The sequence below is a fragment of the Triticum aestivum genome, chromosome 3A (genome assembly GCF_018294505.1).
Source record: "Triticum aestivum cultivar Chinese Spring chromosome 3A, IWGSC CS RefSeq v2.1, whole genome shotgun sequence".
Classification (NCBI taxonomy): Eukaryota; Viridiplantae; Streptophyta; class Magnoliopsida; order Poales; family Poaceae; genus Triticum; species Triticum aestivum.
The window spans coordinates 104,545,294-104,563,755 of NC_057800.1; the positions used below are offsets into that span (position 1 = coordinate 104,545,294).

General features: G+C 44.6%; 1 protein-coding gene across 4 annotated transcripts; it reads right to left on the minus strand.

Moving 5' to 3' along the window:
- Positions 1 to 2,894: 2,894 nt before the first annotated feature.
- Positions 2,895 to 10,799, minus strand: LOC123060524 (nuclear matrix constituent protein 1). 4 transcript variants are annotated; one of them, XR_006428017.1, is made up of 4 exons: positions 10,473 to 10,799; positions 9,971 to 10,358; positions 9,490 to 9,552; positions 8,636 to 9,417 (listed from the first exon to the last, which is right to left on the minus strand). XR_006428017.1 is itself a non-coding variant. In XM_044483281.1 (2 exons), the coding sequence occupies exon 2, from the start codon at positions 4,192 to 4,194 to the stop codon at positions 3,532 to 3,534; it is 663 nt and encodes a 220-aa protein (XP_044339216.1). In that variant the 5' UTR covers positions 4,195 to 9,417; positions 9,490 to 10,799; the 3' UTR covers positions 2,895 to 3,531. The 4 variants fall into 4 exon arrangements, 1 of the variants encoding a protein (XP_044339216.1); XR_006428016.1 differs by having other exon boundaries at positions 8,636 to 8,897; positions 9,325 to 9,417; positions 9,971 to 10,799; XR_006428015.1 differs by having other exon boundaries at positions 9,971 to 10,799.
- Between the last annotated feature and the right edge of the window lie 7,663 nt (positions 10,800 to 18,462).

An 18,462-nucleotide genomic window follows, 5' to 3' on the forward strand; every position in this document is an offset into this window, starting at 1 on the left:
AAAACCATAGAGCCATCAAAATAAGCATACAACACAAAGAAAACATAATCTGTCAAAACAGAACAGTCTGTAGCAATTTGACTATTTCGAATACTTCTATAACTCCAAAAACTCTGAAAAGTTAGGACGACCTGAGAAATTTGTATATTGATCTATTTCAATTGGAATGGCTATTTTATCACTCTCTGGTAAAAAATGAAAATTAATGTCGTGAGCGTAAAAGTTTCTGTTTTTTCAGCAATATCAAACAACTATTACCCAAGAAGATCCTAAAGGCTTTACTTGGCACAAGCACTAAATAAAACACAAAAAACACAATCATAATAGTAGCATAATTGTGTTAACACTCAAAAACAGGAAGCAAAAAAGCAAAAAATAGATTTATGCATTGGGTTGACTCCCAACAAGCGCTATAGTTTTACGCCCTTAGCTAGGTATATGATTTCAACAATGCTCACACGGAAGATAATAATTGAAAAACAAATAGAGAATCATGAAATATATGAAAAACACATTTCTAACATACTTCCTATGCAATAGGAATTTTATACGCAAACAAATTATCAAGACAAGAAACATCTAACATATGCAAAGAAGAGGAATAAACCATTGACGATCTCAACATAACGAGAGGAAATTTAGTAACATGAAAATTTCCACAATCATATTTTCCTCTCTCATAATAATTACATGTATGATCATACTCAAATTCAACAATATAGCTATCATATAAAAAATTCTCTTCATGGTCCACATGCATGCAAAGTTGACACTCTTCCAAAATAGTGGGATTATCATCAAATAAAGTCACGACCTCTCGAAACCCACTTTTATCAAAAATTTCATAAGATTGAACACTCTCCAAATATGTGGGATTATTTTTACCTAGACTTGACACTCTTCTGAACCCACTTTTAATATTGTTGCACACATATTCATCATGAGGCTTAAATAAACTATCAAGATCGTACGAATCATCATCACCCCAATCATGATCATTGAAATAAGTAGCGGACATAACAAAAGAAGCATCCCCAAGCTTGGGGTTTTGCATATCATTGACATTAACAGAGTTTATAATAATATTATTGCAATCATACTTTTGATTCAAGGAGCTATCGTGAACCACTTTATAAATTTCTTCTTTTAACACTTCGTCACAATTTTCAGATTCACGAATCTCAAGCAAAACTTCATAAAGGTAATCTAGTGAACTCAATTCACTAGCAATTGGTTCATGATAATTGGATCTTTTAGAAAGATTGGCAAGTGGATGAGGATTCATATCAATAGATTTTTAGCAAGCGAAGATGCAAGCAAATAGAAGGCACATGGCAACACAAGCAAATAAGAGATCTGACGAGAAAAAGGCGAACAAAAAAGAAGGCAAATAAAACGTCATTTTTTGTGAAGTGGGGGAGAGGAAAACGAGAGGAAATGGCGAATAATGTAAATTGCGAGGAGATGAGATTTGTGATTAGGAACCTGGTTATGTTGAAGATCCTCCCCGGCAACGGCGCCAGAAATTCTCCTTGATGGCAGCTGGAACTACGTCGGTATTTCCCCGGAGAGGGAGGGATGATGCAACACAGCGGCGGTAGGTATTTCCCTCAGTTATGAAACCAAGGGTATCGAACCAGTAAGAGAACCAAGGAACACAACATAAATAGCCCCTGCACACAAATAACACCTCGCAACCCGACGTGTTAAAAGGGTTGTCAATCCCTTTCGGGTAACGGCGCCAGAAATTGGTGCGTGACCGTAAAAAGGTTGTAATAGATTGGATAAATAGATCACAAAAAAAATAAAGTGCAGCAAAGTATTTTTTTTGTATTTTTGGTTTAATAGATCTGAAAATAAAAGCAAGGAAAAAGTAGATATGAGAAATAAGACCCGGGGGCCGTAGGTTTCACTAGTGGCTTCTCTCAAAAAAATAACAAACGGTGGGTGAACAAATTACTGTTGGGCAAATGATAGAACTTCAAATAATTATGACGATATCCAGGTAATGATCATTACATAGGCATCACGTCCAAGATTAGTAGACCGACTCCTGCCTGCATCTACTACTATTACTCCACACATCGACCGCTATCCATCATGCATCTAGTGTATTAAGTTCATGAAAAAACGAAGTAATGGAATAAGGATGATGACATGATGTAGACAAGATACGTTTATCTATATGGCAGTAGATATAGATCTCGTCTTTTTATCCTTAGTAGCAACGATGCATATGTGTCGGTTCCCTTTCTGTCACTGGGATCAAGCACCGTAAGATCGAACCCACTACCGGGCACCTCTTCCCATTGCAAGGTAAATAGATCGAGTTGGCCAGACAAAACCCAAATATAGGAGAAGAAATACGAGGCTATAAGAGATCATGCATAAAAGAGATCAAAGAAACTCAAATACTTTCATGGATATAAAAACATAGATCTGATCATAAACTCGAAGTTCATCGATCCCAACAAACACAACACAAAAGAGTTACATCATATGGATCTCCAAGAGACCATTGTATTAAGGATCAAGAGAGAGAGAGATGAAGCCATGTAGCTACTAACTACGGACCCGAAGGTCTACAAAGAACTACTCACGCATCATCGGAGAGGCACCAATGGAAGTGGTGAACCCCTCCGTGATGGTGTCTAGATTGGATCTGGTGTTTCTGGACTCTACGATGGCTGGATGAATATTTCGCGGACTCCCCTAGTGTTCTGGGATTTTGGGGTATTTATAGAGGAAAGAGGCGGTCGGGGGGGGGGGGGGGTACTCTAGGTGGGCATAACCCACCAGGGCGCGCGGCGCGCCAGGGCCTCCTGGCGCGCCCTGGTGGGTTGTCCCCTCCTCGGGACTCCCCCAAGTGCAACCAGGGCCCATCTGCTTCCTTTTGGCCCATAAAAAAACATCGTAAAGTTTCATGCCATTTGGACTCCATTTGCTATTGATTTCCTGCGATGGAAAAACATGGAAAAAACAGGAATTGGCACTAGGCACTATGTCAATAGGTTAGTACCAAAAAATGGTATAAAATGACTATAAAATGATTATAAAACATCCAAGATTGATAATAAAATAGCATGGAACAATAAAAAATTATAGATATGCTAGAGACGTATCAGGCAGCCTTCTCCTCGGCGACAGAAACATCGGCGTCCCCAGGTAGCTTCCTGAAGCCGTCGTCAAGGTCGAGGTCTGGATGGCGGTAGGCGAAGTTGCTTAGGACCATGAAGAGGGCGTTGCGGGCAAGCTGTCGGGATTCACTTGTGAAGCGATCACCCCTTCCTCCTTCATGGATCTTCAGCTTTTCGATCAAGTCGTTGAAGAAGAGCCCCAGCTTGACGCTTGGGACTTCATGCTCGCCGACCGAGAAGATTGGCCCCTCCATGCCCATCGCCGAAACCAAGGCAATGAGGCGCTCAACAATGTCGACCAAGCTCTTGATCCAAAGGTTGACCTACTCGGATTGGTTCGCCAGTTTGTCCTCCGCGTCCTTCTGATGGGTCCTCGCTTTCTCCAAGTCCTTCATCAGCTGCTTCTCATGGACCCACTGGATTCGATCGAGCTCTCCAGGGTGCCAATCCTGGCCTTAAAATCATCTATGGAGCAGTTGGCAGTCTCAAGGTCTTGGCTCTTGGAGGAGAGCTTGGATTGCACCTCTTTCAGAAGGGTCTTTGCTTTCTGTGCCTCCTCCTTGAGAGCCGTGGTTTCCTTGGTGCTCCCGGCAAGCTCCTCCATCAACTTGGCCACCTGATGATCAAGATCATTTTTGGCACTGGATGTAGTGGCAAGGTCGTCGACCACTTTCTTCATCTGAGTAGGAGAATCACTAGAGAGCGCGTCGAGGGCCACCTTGTGCTTGTCCTCCAGCTCCTTGGTGCGTTGCCGGACTAGGCCCTCCAATTCTTTGTCCTTGCTACAGAGGGAGGCCGCGAGGTTCTCCTCCCGTGAGGAGACATCTTTCTCTCCGGCGTTCAGAAGCGTTGTGCACTCCGCCAGGCGGGCCTGCCGGGCAATGACATCCTCCTTTGCCATGGAGATCGTCTCCTGCTGCCGCAATAGAACTTGTAATTGCTTGCCGTGCCATTCGCGCAGCTCGCTACCCTTGCCCCTTAGCTTCTGGTCCACTTGGTTGGCAGAATTGCGCTGCTCCTTAAGCGCCTGCCATTTCTGGCTGTGCCGGCTCCGCATCTCTTTATACCTGCCGCCACGGACTCCAGGAAGGACAAGTCCATGGAGACAGCGATGGTTTCGTCTACCTCTTCAACCCCTAGTACAGCAAGGCGAAGATGCGCTGGATTTCTTCATCGAGCTCTACGCTCGTCGCCGCTGATGAACCGGGGGCTCCAAGTCCAGGCTGCGCAAGGACCAACACCAGTTGGCTCGAAGCTAGCCGCAGGATCCCCGCCAAGATGCCAAAAGAGGGAAGGTGGTTTATGGTTTGGAGGGGGGGTTTCTCTTCAATCAGCACCCTTGATCCTGGCGTGCTGCCGAGGGTTTTCTCTGTTTCCTTCCAGAGCTCCTGAACGCCACCGGCAGCATGTTCCTGCTCCTTTGCGGCATCAATCTTGGCAGCCTCTTCTGCAACATCTTTCCCTATGTTGGCCACCTCTTCCGGTAGCTCAGGCTCTTCAATCAGAGGGGCTGCAATCGAAGACAACAAGCAATGATAAAGATACGGAAGCATTGGTAGGCCAAAGACATGGAGCAAAATGATAAGAGCAACAAAACACAAGAGAGCAAATGAGTTACCCGGAGATGACTGCCGTGGGGGAGCCTCGATTCCCTTGGCAACGTCGTTGCCGGGCCGTGACCACCGTCCCCTTCCCCGGCAACCATGGTATTGTCTTGGGCGGAACCTTCCGTGGAAGCCTTTGCCGGGAATTCCTCAGCTCGATCGGCAGGCGGAGTGGGTCCCTCCTGGAAGGACTCGCCCTGAGAGACCTCCCCTCCTCCCCTGCCCGAGGAGGTGGGGAACTCTCCTGCATCACCTTTGGCAGGAGGAACTAGTCATGTGCTTTCGAGCTGGGGGCTGTGCTGGGGGCTTGGCGTCAGATCGATTGTGCTGCTTCTCGCCAAACCCGCACCCTCCATGGACTTCGGCAGTTTCGCATGCCTGGGCCGTTTGACCCGATGGATGAGGGTCTCCTCCTCCTCTTCCCTACCGAGGGTGGCAAACAAGATCGATCAACAAATCGAGGAACATTCAGGAACCACAACAAGGAAATAAGAAACCTTTTCCTTACTCTTCGTCAATAAGCATGGAGCTCAACTCGAACTCCATGGGTGGTAAAGGTCCTCTACTCCTCTTCAGGGTCGGGGGAACCGAACTTCCCGGCAACTTCGAGCCCTGCTGAGATGCAGGGGGCTTCGATGAGGACGAACTATGCGAGGAGCTCGAGTCAGAGGAGCTGGAGTCGACTCCCGTGGCTGCCAGACGCTTGGCGGGAGAGGTCTTAGCCCCGAAAAGGCGAGAAGACTGCCGATGCACCATGTCCGGCTTGCTACCCTTAGAGGTAGTCTTCTTTACCTTCTTGGCGGCAGGTGCAGGAGCGGGAACCAATGCTCCCCGGCTAGCTGCCTGCCTACGAGGGCATTGATCCATGATTGGCTCAGGGGCTTGAGGGCCTGCCGTGAGCCACTCCTCCCGGGCTGCTCCGCCTCCTCAGCTTTATCCTCTTACTCGGCCTCTGCTGTCGCAGCATATAAGGCTTCGATCCCGGCAGGCTCGTCCCCGGTAGGATCGCCCCCGGCAGAATCGTCCCCGGCAACCTCCTCTGAGGCGTGCGCCTTTCTCCTGCCGTGAGAGGAGCCTTCATCCTCAGCCTTCTCCTCGTCCTTCACTTTCCCGGCCTTTGCCTTTTTGGCGGCCTAGAATGCCTTGTCCTCCTCGACCCGCCTCTTGATGAACGCCTCATCCACCTTGGAGGTGCGCTTGAACATATTGGTTTCCACCCTGGTAGCCCTTTCCACTAGGCTAGAGGCCCACGCAAGCTCTTCGTTAAGCTCGGGTAACTGCCAGTAACCCGAAACTCCATGAGCGTTGCAATTTGGCATCCATTTCAAAAGTTGATCCTGGGCGGAGTTGACGTTCAGCGGGATGACGCTTGCCGGCAACTTAACGACCCAAGGCTGCCAAACAGTTGTTCGCACAACCAAGCACGGCCGTAGACTGATAGATTGTTGGTCAGACCAGGGTACAACCTCATCTTATACGCATCATCTCCGTACTACCAGGCAAACCTTTCCCTCTTCTAAAGTGGCGCAATTCGTCATCGGAGGAAGTCGGCCCTCACATGCCCAATGGTCAGCCCGACAGCCTTTAGACGGGCAATCTTGTTTATTGTCGGGTGGAGCCTATCATCGGTAAGGCCAAACTCCCTCCATTCGTTGTCGTGCACAGTGCACTCCGTCTGTGCCTGGCAGAAATCTGGGGCCTCATCGTCCTGGATCCAGCACCAATCCGCCCTCCACTCCTCTCATCTGCCGCACTGCTGGCCAAAGAGATAATCCCAATTTTCCCTTGCCACCCGAGGCATCCAACTTATATTTCCGGAGCGGTGAGCTTTGTTCTCCACCCGTGGAACGAAGTAGTGCCTGAACAGGTCTACATTGGGGGAAACTCCAACAAAATTCTCGCACAAGTGGGCGAAAATCGCCATGCACGCCATTGCATTCAGCATGAAGTCCAGGAGGTGGAATCCATAGATCACCATCATCGCTTCGAACAAATCCGAAAAGGAGGGACAGAGGTCGCAGATGAACTATGCACAAAAGAATTGGTACGAATCCGACGGATCCTTTTTTCCCTCCACCAGGACCTTGTTGCGCCATGCGCCATGCCCCTTTGGAACCTCCCTCCCCCACAAATATCCATACCTTGCAACCAATGCGTCGCCGTCCAGATTCGATGGGAAGAAGACTACGTCTCCCCTTTGCTTCTTGTCTAGCTCTGCAGCTCTCTTCTTGCTCCCCTCCACGACCACCTCCTTCGCGGTGGTCGCCCACGTTCCCTTGGGGGCAGCAGTTTTCTTTCCCCATCTCCTCAAGCGGTAGTGGGGATGGGGGGAAGGGAACAAGATGGGGGACAGAGATGAACGTGGGCGAAGGGGAGAGCGGTCGTTTGGCTTGCGGAAGAAGATGGTGGAGGGGCGAGACAGATGATGGATGAGTAGTGCCTCTTTGCGTTTTTCTCTTTTAAGGGAGAAAGACATGGGGTAAGGTGCGACTCTTCGGAAAGTTACCATTTTACATTTACTGCTATAGTCCCACGACCCCATGCCCCGCGGTAATTGCGCGAAGTGGACGTTGGATTGACTGGTCATCATGACGAATTGTTGTGCACACAACGTTCCTTCGCCACATGTCCGTGCACTATTTGGGGGCCTAACCCAACGTTCCCAGCAACACATATGGCTCAGGCCCGGGGGCTTCTGTCAGGGTACACAAACAGGGGTGTATGTTTCCCCTGACTTGTGCACGGACAACATGCCTTCGGTCCGACAAAGTCTCAACATCCAAGACAAGGCCAAGCAGAAGAAATAGCTCTTTGAGGAGTCAAAGGGCAGATCAAGAAGACCAAGACCAAGCTAAGTGAAATAGATACCACTAAGGAAAAACCTCCTTTGCTGGGCAGGCGAGCCTGGAGAGGTTAAGGCTAGCCTAAGGACAAGACGCAAGACTGCCCCGACAAGCTTGCCAGGAACAACGAGGGCAGGTTACCCCACCAACACTCCACCGCTCCACCTCACAGCAACGCAAGTCACCTATAGATGCGGTGTCGAGCCCCCAAGTGGTTAAGTGGCTACTATTTGGTGCGTGGCAGCCATTTCCGAAGGAAATCACCTCCAAATGACACCCGTCCGGAGACGTGTCATGCAGGCAGGTGAGAAGGTGGCGGAACAACATGGCAAGGCTTGTCAGGCTACTCCACGATGTGACACTAAGCGGTGCATTTAATGCACCTTGTCCTGTCTGCAGAGTTAGGTATGATAGCACTGTTCGCTATCTAATCAGTACGTCATGACCGATTTGCCATTGTGGTGACCCCTTGACCTATAAAAGGAGAGCTGTGGCTACCTTAGAATGGATTCAGACCTTTGTACACTCATACGCGCGTAGCTGCTCCCGTCCCGAGGCAACCTTGCCGGGCAAGAGCGCTGCATCTCCACGACAGTCCCCTCATCAATCCACCAAAGCAGGAGTAGGGTTTTACGCCTTGCGGCGGCCCGAACCTTGGTAAAAAATGCTCATGTGATCGTTGCCGTATTGTTCTTTGCTCTCCGCTATTTGTGAAATGTGCTCTTCCCCCTGCCGAACCACAAGGGGCCGATGGCCCCATAGGTGGCCGTGTTTTCCACGACAGCACCGGAGGTGGGCTAGGCTGCCCACCACCCACTAGGGTGTACCTGGGGGGCCTAGCGCGCCCTGGTGTCTTGTGCGCACCTGGCAACCCCCCTCTGGTATTTCTTTTCTCCAATATTTATTATATACTAGCAAAAATGCCCGTGCGTTGCAACGGGTGAAAACAATCTAATATGTGCTCACTAATGTGAAAATAGTTTGCAAAATAATCTAATTTTATACAGCAAAAACAATTTTCTTAACTGGTTGAGCACATATGCCAAGTGTAAAAAATCATTTCACAGAATACCCAATTGATCAGTTGGTATCCTTATTGTTACAGATCATTACAGTAATATCTTTGGTCACCATTTAGAAACAAAGACCAAAACAGATTCTCCAATGACAGAAAAACTTCTTAAATGTTGCTATTTATAAAGAATGGAAGTTGGTTATGTACTGATGAAGTGGTAGCATGTTATACCTCCACCGCAATTTTTTTTGCCTTCAATACGTCCGCAGAATGTAATCCGACATTGTATCCCCTAAATCTGAAGGATTGTCACTGTATTAGTAATCTGCAAGAGCACAGCTCGCCAGATTCATCAATTGAAGGGTTATCCAACAATAAAATCCTGTTATCACAAAAGAACACAAGGTACATAATAGAGTGGAGCACCCATTTATTAAATAAAACCATGCCAAACTTTAATAAAGTGTACAAATGTGGCCATGTCTTTGAGAGCGACTTTGATGAAAATCAGGGGCTCGACTGGTCTTAACGAAGACAATAACATCACTCAGACCAAGATACTAACAGACCTAAAACTATCATCTAGAAAACTGTTTTTTGAGAACCTTCGACAGTGGGGGAACCCCACCACTGACCTTTGTATTAGATCAGAGCGTCAAAGATACAGTACAATATTTACATAGAGAAGTTAGCAGGGGAGGGGGAGGAGAGGTCAAAGTACAAACCAAAAGAGGGTCTAGCAGCTCTCTCTTTCCATATACTCCATGCTGCCACCACAAACACTTCCATGAACATATGTCCAGTCCAGTTTCTTTTCGCTGCATGCAACAATTCCAATCTGTTATTCAGATCAAGCCATCTAACACAAAGTTTCTCCCAACATGACTTACTGAACGGGCATTTGAAAAATAGATGTCCGAGGCAAGACCAAGCAGCATCATAAGACTGGTATCCTGCAATATTAAGGCAACGTTTATCCATTTGAAGGAAAAAATGGATGCTGATTGCAAATGGATATATGGGTAAAATACAACAACAACAACAACAACAATAGCAGTAGTGAAGCTTTACCTTTTGATCAACTATGGACAAGCACAAATAGACCTTACTGATAATTTGAAATATAGTAATGAACAAACGTGGGCAGTTTCAGCACAGGATGTGATCTAGCCCAGGCTGATTCGCCAACATGAAACCACTAACGAATTTCAAATTTCATTCTATCATGCTAACACTTTGACCGGAGATGACATTATAATAGAGGAAATCATGAACGGAGGAACCTAAAAGTAGCACAGGTTTGATGGGGGATACGGTGAATAATCTAAGCAGACAACAATGCAAACTCCAAGAAAGGGATCCACTGCTTACCAGGGATGAAGTTGCCGCAGCGCAGCCTTGCTCTGCTGCGGTGCTTAGGGGTGGTGGTGGCTATGGAAGGTTGGAATAGCTCAGAGCTGGGTGATTGGTCAATGAAGAGTTGACTACCTGAACCTGTATCCACCTAAATACATCTGCACAAGAGCTCGTATGCTCATGCTAATTAATCGCCTAAATTCACTTGTTGGACCAGATGGATACTCTGTTGATTCATCCGCTCTGAGATGGATGGATCGGATCCCTGGCTTTACTTAAGCGCATCTGGCATGGATGAGTGGGTCGCTCAACTCCACTGTCTAAAGAATCTACTCCAGCACCCGGCGGGCCTCAGTTCTCCGCCGCTCCATCTCACGATAATGCATGGCCTCGGCCTCGACATCTACAGCAGCAACACGCGGTTGAGATCGACCGGCTATGGGATTTGACAACTGGGGCGACGCCGGCCACCTCCTGCAACCGACCAACAACAGAGAAACAACCCACGCGTGCGTACGCTGGTACATGAAAGGGCGGCGGCACGGCCGCTCGCCTGGATCCGTATGCCCCATCGTTCCGCACGTCCAGCCCGTCCACCGCCGCCCTGTGTAGACTTCACTTGATCTGACCGAGCGGGAGAACCACCTAGCACCCGCACACTCGGTTACCCGCGTCGATCCAGAGATAGGGGTAGGCGCGGCGACGGGGTAGGCGCGGCGACGGGGTAGGCGGTGGCGGCGCGCGGCGGCGGGATGTGGCAGGAGGTGCGACGACTGTGGAAGGCCGTGGGTGAAGGTTGAGAAACTGGAGATCAGATCGGGAGACACTGCCGTTTAATTTTTTTTCTTTCTCTCGCACGTACCGGTTCGTGTTGACTTTTTATGAGGAGTGCGGGTTGAATAGCTAAAAACCATAGGAACCTTTGTGTAAAAATGCCGCGACGTGAACCCGGAGATTCAATCCGTGCTTTATTATTAGGGAGAGATTTCAAAATAATTCTTCATAAAATTTCAGCTCATTTGGAGATGAGCATTATAGGTATCTCTGACATAGCTTTTTCAGGCTCAGAATTCCAGCTACCGGTATTCTCCTTCTTTGTGTAAACCTTGCAAATTATGAGAGAAAATGCATTAGAATTACTCCATAGAGTGTTATTATGCATAAAAACATTATAAATAACAATAGAAAAACATGATGCAAAGTGGACGTACCAACTCCCCCAAGCTTAGACCTCGCTTGTCCTCAACGAAAGCCGATATGAAAATCATGTCCACATGTTTGGAGAGAGAGGTGTTGATAAAAACAAAATACAGACATAGTTGCATCATGCAAATTATTATAAGAGCTACAAATTTTATCATAAAGCTTTATCATATAACTTCTCTGGACAAGTAATAATTCATCACAACATCGATCTAAAAAAGCATAAACTTTATTGAAAACCAACAAACTATGTTCTCAGTCAACTTTACAACTACAATTCATCATATTTTCAGGAAAGGTCTCGTATCGGAGCTTTTTGGCAAGTCCACATACTCAATCATCATTTAATCTTATATGAGCAAAAAGTTTCAACCAGACACATAGAAAGATAGGGGCTTATAGATTTGCCTCCCAACTTATTCACCTCGAGGGTGATGTCAACAATAATGACTCATGCTCACTCATATCCAACTGGGTATATGTGCCTAGATCTTTCCCCACCACATGATGCTTGCCAAAGAGAAAAATAAAAAAAGAACAGAGAAGAATACTTCGACTCTTGCATAAAAGGTAAGTACATAAAAGTAAAAGATAGGCCCTTCGTAGAGGGAAATAGAGGTTGTCATGCGCCTTTTGGTTTTGTATGCACAATCTCTTAATGCAAAAGAACGTCACGTTATATCGCCCCTTATGGTAGCAACCTTTATTATGCAGTTCATCGCTTATATTACTTTTCCATCACATTAAAAGTTCGTAGAACACTTATTTTCCCCTATACTAAAGGATCAAACACATTTAGGAGCAATTTTTATTGCCCTTTTTGCATCAATGACAACTTAATTGAAGGATCTTACTCAATCCATAGGTAGGTATGATGGACTCTCTAAACATGAGTTTGGATTTCAGGTTTGTTTGATGCACAAGTAGTATCTCTACATAGTGCGGATTTTTGGCTAGCAAAGATATTGATCAAGCACCACATGTTGAAGGATCTATGACACGAACAAACATAAATCATCACGTTGTCTTCCTTGTCCAACGCCAACAGTTTGGCATAAGATATTTAGTGGGGGCTCACAATCATAAAAAATGTCCAAGATAGTGTATTTGCATGTGAATCTTCTCTTCCCTTATTAATTCTTTCATGAATTGCATTATTGACCAATGCTATGTCTGTCAACTTTCAACAAATTTTATCACTTATACTTTTCCTTGTGTGATGTCATTACTTACCATAAGATTAGAATATGATCTTCTTCATTAGTTTCTTCTATTTTGATTGAAACATAAAAATAAAGAAGCAAAAGCTCAAACTAAACTTTATTATATAGCTCTCACTCGAATACATAGATAGATAGATCATGAAACTAGCACTCGAAAATAGATCATACTGAAATTTTATTCAACTAAACACAAAATAGCTAAGGATCGAACTAAGGTAGGTAAAGGTAATAAAAGTGATGGTGATACGATACATGGGGATCTATTTTATTGGATTCCGTTTACTTACCGTATCACATACCTCTTCCTTTTCAGGGTTCTAGAGTGTTCTGGAAGGTTTTTTTATGTGTTCCTCTGATGTCATGGTTTGGATAATATTGATTTCAACATTAATAGGCGTACCTGAGATATAATGCTTAATTCTTTGTCCATTGACCACCTTCAGGTTGGTACCTTTAGCATTATTAATCTTGATGGCTCCAGAGCGATAAATTTCTTTGATAATATATGGTCCTTCCCATTTGGCAAGAAGTTTTCCTGCAAAAAATCTAAAACGAGAATTGTACAATAGAACATGTTCACCAACTTTAAACTTGATGGCTCCAGAGCGATAAACTTCTTTTATAATATATGGTCCTTCCCATTTGGCAAGAAGTTTTCCAGCAAAAAATCTAAAACGAGAATTGTACAATAGAACATGTTCACCAACTTTAAATTCTCGCTTTTGGATTCTTTTTTCATGCCATCTTTTAAACTTTTCTTTAAGTTTGGCATTTTCATAAGCTTGGCTTCTCCATTCATCTAGTGAGCTGATATCAAATAACCTCTTTTCACCGGCAAGTTTGAAATCAAAATTGAGTTCTTTAATTGCCCAATATGCTTTATGTTTTAACTCAAGAAGCAAATGACAAGCTTTTCCATAAGCCATTTTATAAGGAGACATACCCATAGGATTTTTATAAGCTGTTCTATAGGCCCAGAGTGCAACATCAAGTTTCTTAGACCAATTCTTTTGGGACCTATTGCCAAATTTTTGTAATATTAATTTTATTTCTCTATTGCGAAGTTCAACTTGATCACTAGATTGAGTATGATAGGGTGATGCAATTCCATGGTTAATAGCATATTTAGCAAGCATTTTACGGAAAGCACCATGGATAAAGTGAAGGAAATATGCCCTAGAGGCAATAATAAAGTTGTTGTTTATATATCCTTACATCATGATAAATGTTTATTATTCATGCTTGAATTTTATTAACCGGAAACTTAGTACATGTGTGAATACATAGACAAACATAGTGTCCCTAGTATGCCTCTACTTGACTAGCTCGTTAATCAAAGATGGTTAAGTTTCCTAGCCATAGACATGTGTTGTCATTTGATGAACCTGATCACATCATTAGAGAATGATGTGATGGACAAGACCCATCCGTTAGCTTAGCATAATGATCATTTAGTTTTTCTGCTATTGCTTTCTTCATGACTTATACATGTTCCTCAGACTATGAGATTATGCAACTCCCGAATACCGGAGGAACACCTTGTGTGCTATCAAACGTCACAACGTAACTGGGTGATTGTAAAGATGCTCTACAGGTGTCTTCAATGGTGTTTGTTGAGTTGGCATATATAAAGATTAGCATTTGTCACTCCATGTATCAAAGAGGTATCTCTGGGCCCTCTCGGTAATGCACATCACTATGAGCCTTGCAAGCAATGTGTCTAATGAGTTAGCCATGGGATTGATGCATTACGGAACGAGTAAAGAGACTTGCCAGTGACGAGAATGAACTAGGTATGATGATATCGATGATCGAATCTCGGGCAAGTAACATACCGATGACAAAGGGAACAGCGTATGTTGTTATGCGGTTTGACCAATAAAGATCTTCCTAGAATATGTAGGAGCTAATATGAGCATCCAGGTTCCGCTATTGGTTATTGATCGGAGATAAGTCATGGTCATGTCTACATAGTTCTCAAACCCATAGGGTCCGCACGCTTAACGTTCGATGACGATTTGTATTATGAGTTTCATGTTTTGATGAACCGAAGTTTGTTCGGAGTCTCGGATGAGATCACGAACATGACAAGGAGTCTCGAAATGGTTGAGACATAAAGCTTGATATATTGGAAGGTTATGTTTGGACACCGGAATGGTTTCAATAGGTTCGGGCATTTTCTGGAGTACCGAGGGGTTACCGGAACCCCCTGGGGGATTAATGGGCCACAATGGGCCTTAGTGGAGAAGAGAGAGGGCCGGCTAGAGGTGGCGCATGCACCCCCTTTGCCCAGTCCGAATTGGACAAGGGGAGGGGGTGGTGCCCCCTCCTTCCTTCTCTTCTCTCCTCTTTCCCTTCTTCTCCTACTTGGACTAGGAAAGGGGGGGGACCGAATCCTACTTGGACTAGGAGTCCAAGTAGGACTCCCTCGTGGCGCGCCCCCTCCTAGGGTCGGCCTCCTCTCCTCCCCTGTTATATACGTGGGAAGAGGGCAACCCAAAGACACACAAGTTGATCATTTAGCAGTGTGCGGTGCCCCCCTCCACAGTTACACACCTCGGTCATATCGTTGTAGTACTTAGGCGAAGCCCTGCGTCGGTAACTTCATCATCACCGTCACCACGCCGTCGTGTTGACGGAACTCTCCCTCGGCCTCAACTGGGTCAAGAGTTTGAGGGACGTCATCAAGCTGAACATGTGCTGATCGCGGAGGTCTCGTGCGTTCGGTACTTGGATTGGTTGGATCGTGAATACGTTCGACTACATCAACCGCGTTACTAAACGCTTCCGCTTTCGGTCTACGAGGGTACATAGACACACTCTCCCCTCTTATTGCTATGCATCTCCAAGATTGATCTTGCGTGATCGTAGGTAATTTTTTTTGAAATACCGCGTTCCTCAACAGTGGCATCCCAGCCAGGTCTAAGCGTAGATGTTATATGCACGAGTAGAACACAAAGAGTTGTGGGCGATAATAGTCATACTGCTTACCAGCAATGTCTTACTTTGATTCGGCGGTATTGTTGGATGAAGCGGCCCAGACCGACATTACATGACCTTATTCATGAGACTGGTTCTACCTACGTGCTTCGCACACAGGTGGCTAGGTGGTGTCTGTTTCTCCAGCTTTAGTTGAATCAAGTTTGACTACGCCCGGTCCTTGTTGAAGGTTAAAACATCACACTTGATGAAAAATCGTTGTGGTTTTTATGCGTAGGTAAGAACGGTTCTTGGTAGAAGCCCGTAGCAGCCATGTAAAACTTGCAACAACAAATAGAGGACGTCTAACTTGTTTTTGCAAGGCATGTTGTGATGTGATATGGTCAAGACGTGATGATATAAATTGTTGTATGAGATGATCTTGTTTTGTAACAGTTATCGGCAACTGGCAGGAGCCATATGGTTGTCGCTTTGTTACATGAAATGCAATCGCCATGTAATTGCTTTACTTTATCACTAAGCGGCAGTGATAGTCGTAGAACCAATAGTTGGCGAGACGACAACGATTCTGTGATGGAGATCAAGGTGTCAAGCTGGTGACGATGGTGATCATGACGGTGCTTTGGAGGTGGAGATCAAAGGCACAAGATGATGATGGCCATATCATATCACTTATTTTGATTGCATGTGATGTTTATCATTTATGCATCTTATTTTGCTTAGTACGGCAGTAGCATTATAAGATGATCTCTCACTAGGTATATGAACCATTGCTACAGTTCGTCGTGATAAGCTCTACGTTCACATACAACGGGTGCAAGCCAGTTTTGCACACACAGAATACTCGGGTTAAACTTGACGAGCCTAGCATATGCAGATATGGCCTTGGAACCCTGAGACCGAAAGGTCGAGCGTGAATCATATAGTAGATACAATCAACATAGTGATGTTGACCATTGAAAACTACTCCATCTCACGTGATGATCGGACATGGTTTAGTTGATATGGATCACGTGATCATTTAGATGACTAGAGAGATGTCTATCTAAGTGGGAGTTCTTAAGTAATATGATTAATTGAACTTTAATTTGTCATGAACTTAGTACCTGATAGTATTTTGCATGTCTATGTTGTTTTAGATAAATGGCCCGTGCTACTGTTCCTTTGAATTTTAATGCGTTCCTAGAGAAAGCTAAGTTGAAAGATGATGATAGCAACTACACGGACTGGGTCCGTAACTTGAGGATTATCCTCATTGTTGCATAGAAGAACTACGTCCTGGAAGCACTGCTAGGTGCAAAACCCGCTGCAGGAGCAACACCAGATGTTGTGAACGTCTGGCAGAGCAAAGCTGATGACTACTCGATAGTTAAGTGTGCCATGCTTTACGGCTTAGAATCGGGACTTCAGAGACGTTTTGAACGTCATGGAGCATATGAGATGCTCCAAGAGTTGAAGTTAATATTTCAAGCAAATGCCCGAATTAAGAGGTATGAAGTCTCCAATAAGTTCTATAGCTGCAAGATGGAGGAGAATAGTTCTGTCAGTGAACATATACTCAGGATGTCTGGGTACCACAACCACTTGACTCAACTGGGAGTTAATCTTCCTGATGATAGTGTCATTGATAGAGTTCTTAAATCATTGCCACCAAGCTACAAAAGCTTCGTGATGAACTATAATATGCAAGGGATGGATAAGGCAATTCCCGAGCTCTTCGCAATGCTAACGGTGCGGAGGTAGAAATCAAGAAGGAGCACCAAGTGTTGATGGTCAACAAGACCACTAGTTTCAAGAAGGGCAAAGGGAAGAAGGGGAACTTCAAGAAGAAGGACAAGCAAGTTGCTGCTCAAGTGAAGAAGCCCAAGTCTGGACCTAAGCCTGAGACCGAGTGCTTCTACTGCAAAGGGACTGGTCACTGGAAGCATAACTGCCCCCAATATTTGGTGGATAAGAAGGATGGCAAAGTGAAAGGTATATTTGATATACATGTTATTGATCTCTACCTTACTAATGCTCGTAGTAGTGCCTGGGTATTTGATATTGTTCTGTTGCTCATATTTGCAACTCGAAACATGGGCTACGGATTAAGCGAAGATTGGCTAAGGACGAGGTGACGATGCACATAGGAAATGGTTCCAAAGTCGATGTGATCACGGTCGGCACGCTACCTCTACATCTACCTTCGGGATTAGTTTTAGAACTGAATAATTGTTATTTGGTGCCAGCGTTAAGCATGAACATTATATCGTATCATATACCTCTTCCTTTTCAGGGTTCTAGAGTGTTCTGGAAGGTTTTTTTATGTGTTCCTCCGATGTCATGGTTTGGATAATATTGATTTCAACATTAATAGGCGTACCTGAGATATAATGCTTAATTCTTTGTCCATTGACCACCTTCAGGTTGGTACCTTCATCATTATTAATCTTGATGGCTCCAGAGCGATAAATTTGTTTGATAATATATGGTCCTTCCCATTTGGCAAGAAGTTTTCCTGCAAAAAATCTAAAACGAGAATTGTACAATAGAACATGTTCACCAACTTTAAACTTGATGGCTCTAGAGCGATAAACTTCTTTTATAATATATGGTCCTTCCCATTTGGCAAGAAGTTTTCTAGCAAAAAATCTAAAACAAGAATTGTACAATAGAACATGTTCACCAACTTTAAATTCTCACTTTTGGATTCTTTTTTCATGCCATCTTTTAAACTTTTCTTGAAATAGTTTGGCATTTTCATAAGCGTGGTTTCTCCATTCATCTAGTGAGCTGATATCAAATAACCTCTTTTCATCGGCAAGTTTGAAATCATAATTGAGTTCTTTAATTGCCCAATATGCTTTATCTTCTAACTCAAGAAGCAAATGACAAGCTTTTCCATAAGCCATTTTATAAGGAGACAACCCATAGGATTTTTATAAGCTGTTCTATAGGCCCAGAGTGCAACATCAAGTTTCTTAGACCAATCATTTTGGGACCTATTGCCAAATTTTTGTAATATTAATTTTATTTATCTATTGCTAAGTTCAACTTGACCACTAGATTGAGGATGATAGGGTGATGCAATTCCATGGTTAATAGCATATTTAGCAAGCATTTTACGGAAAGCACCATGGATAAAGTGAAGGAAATATGCCC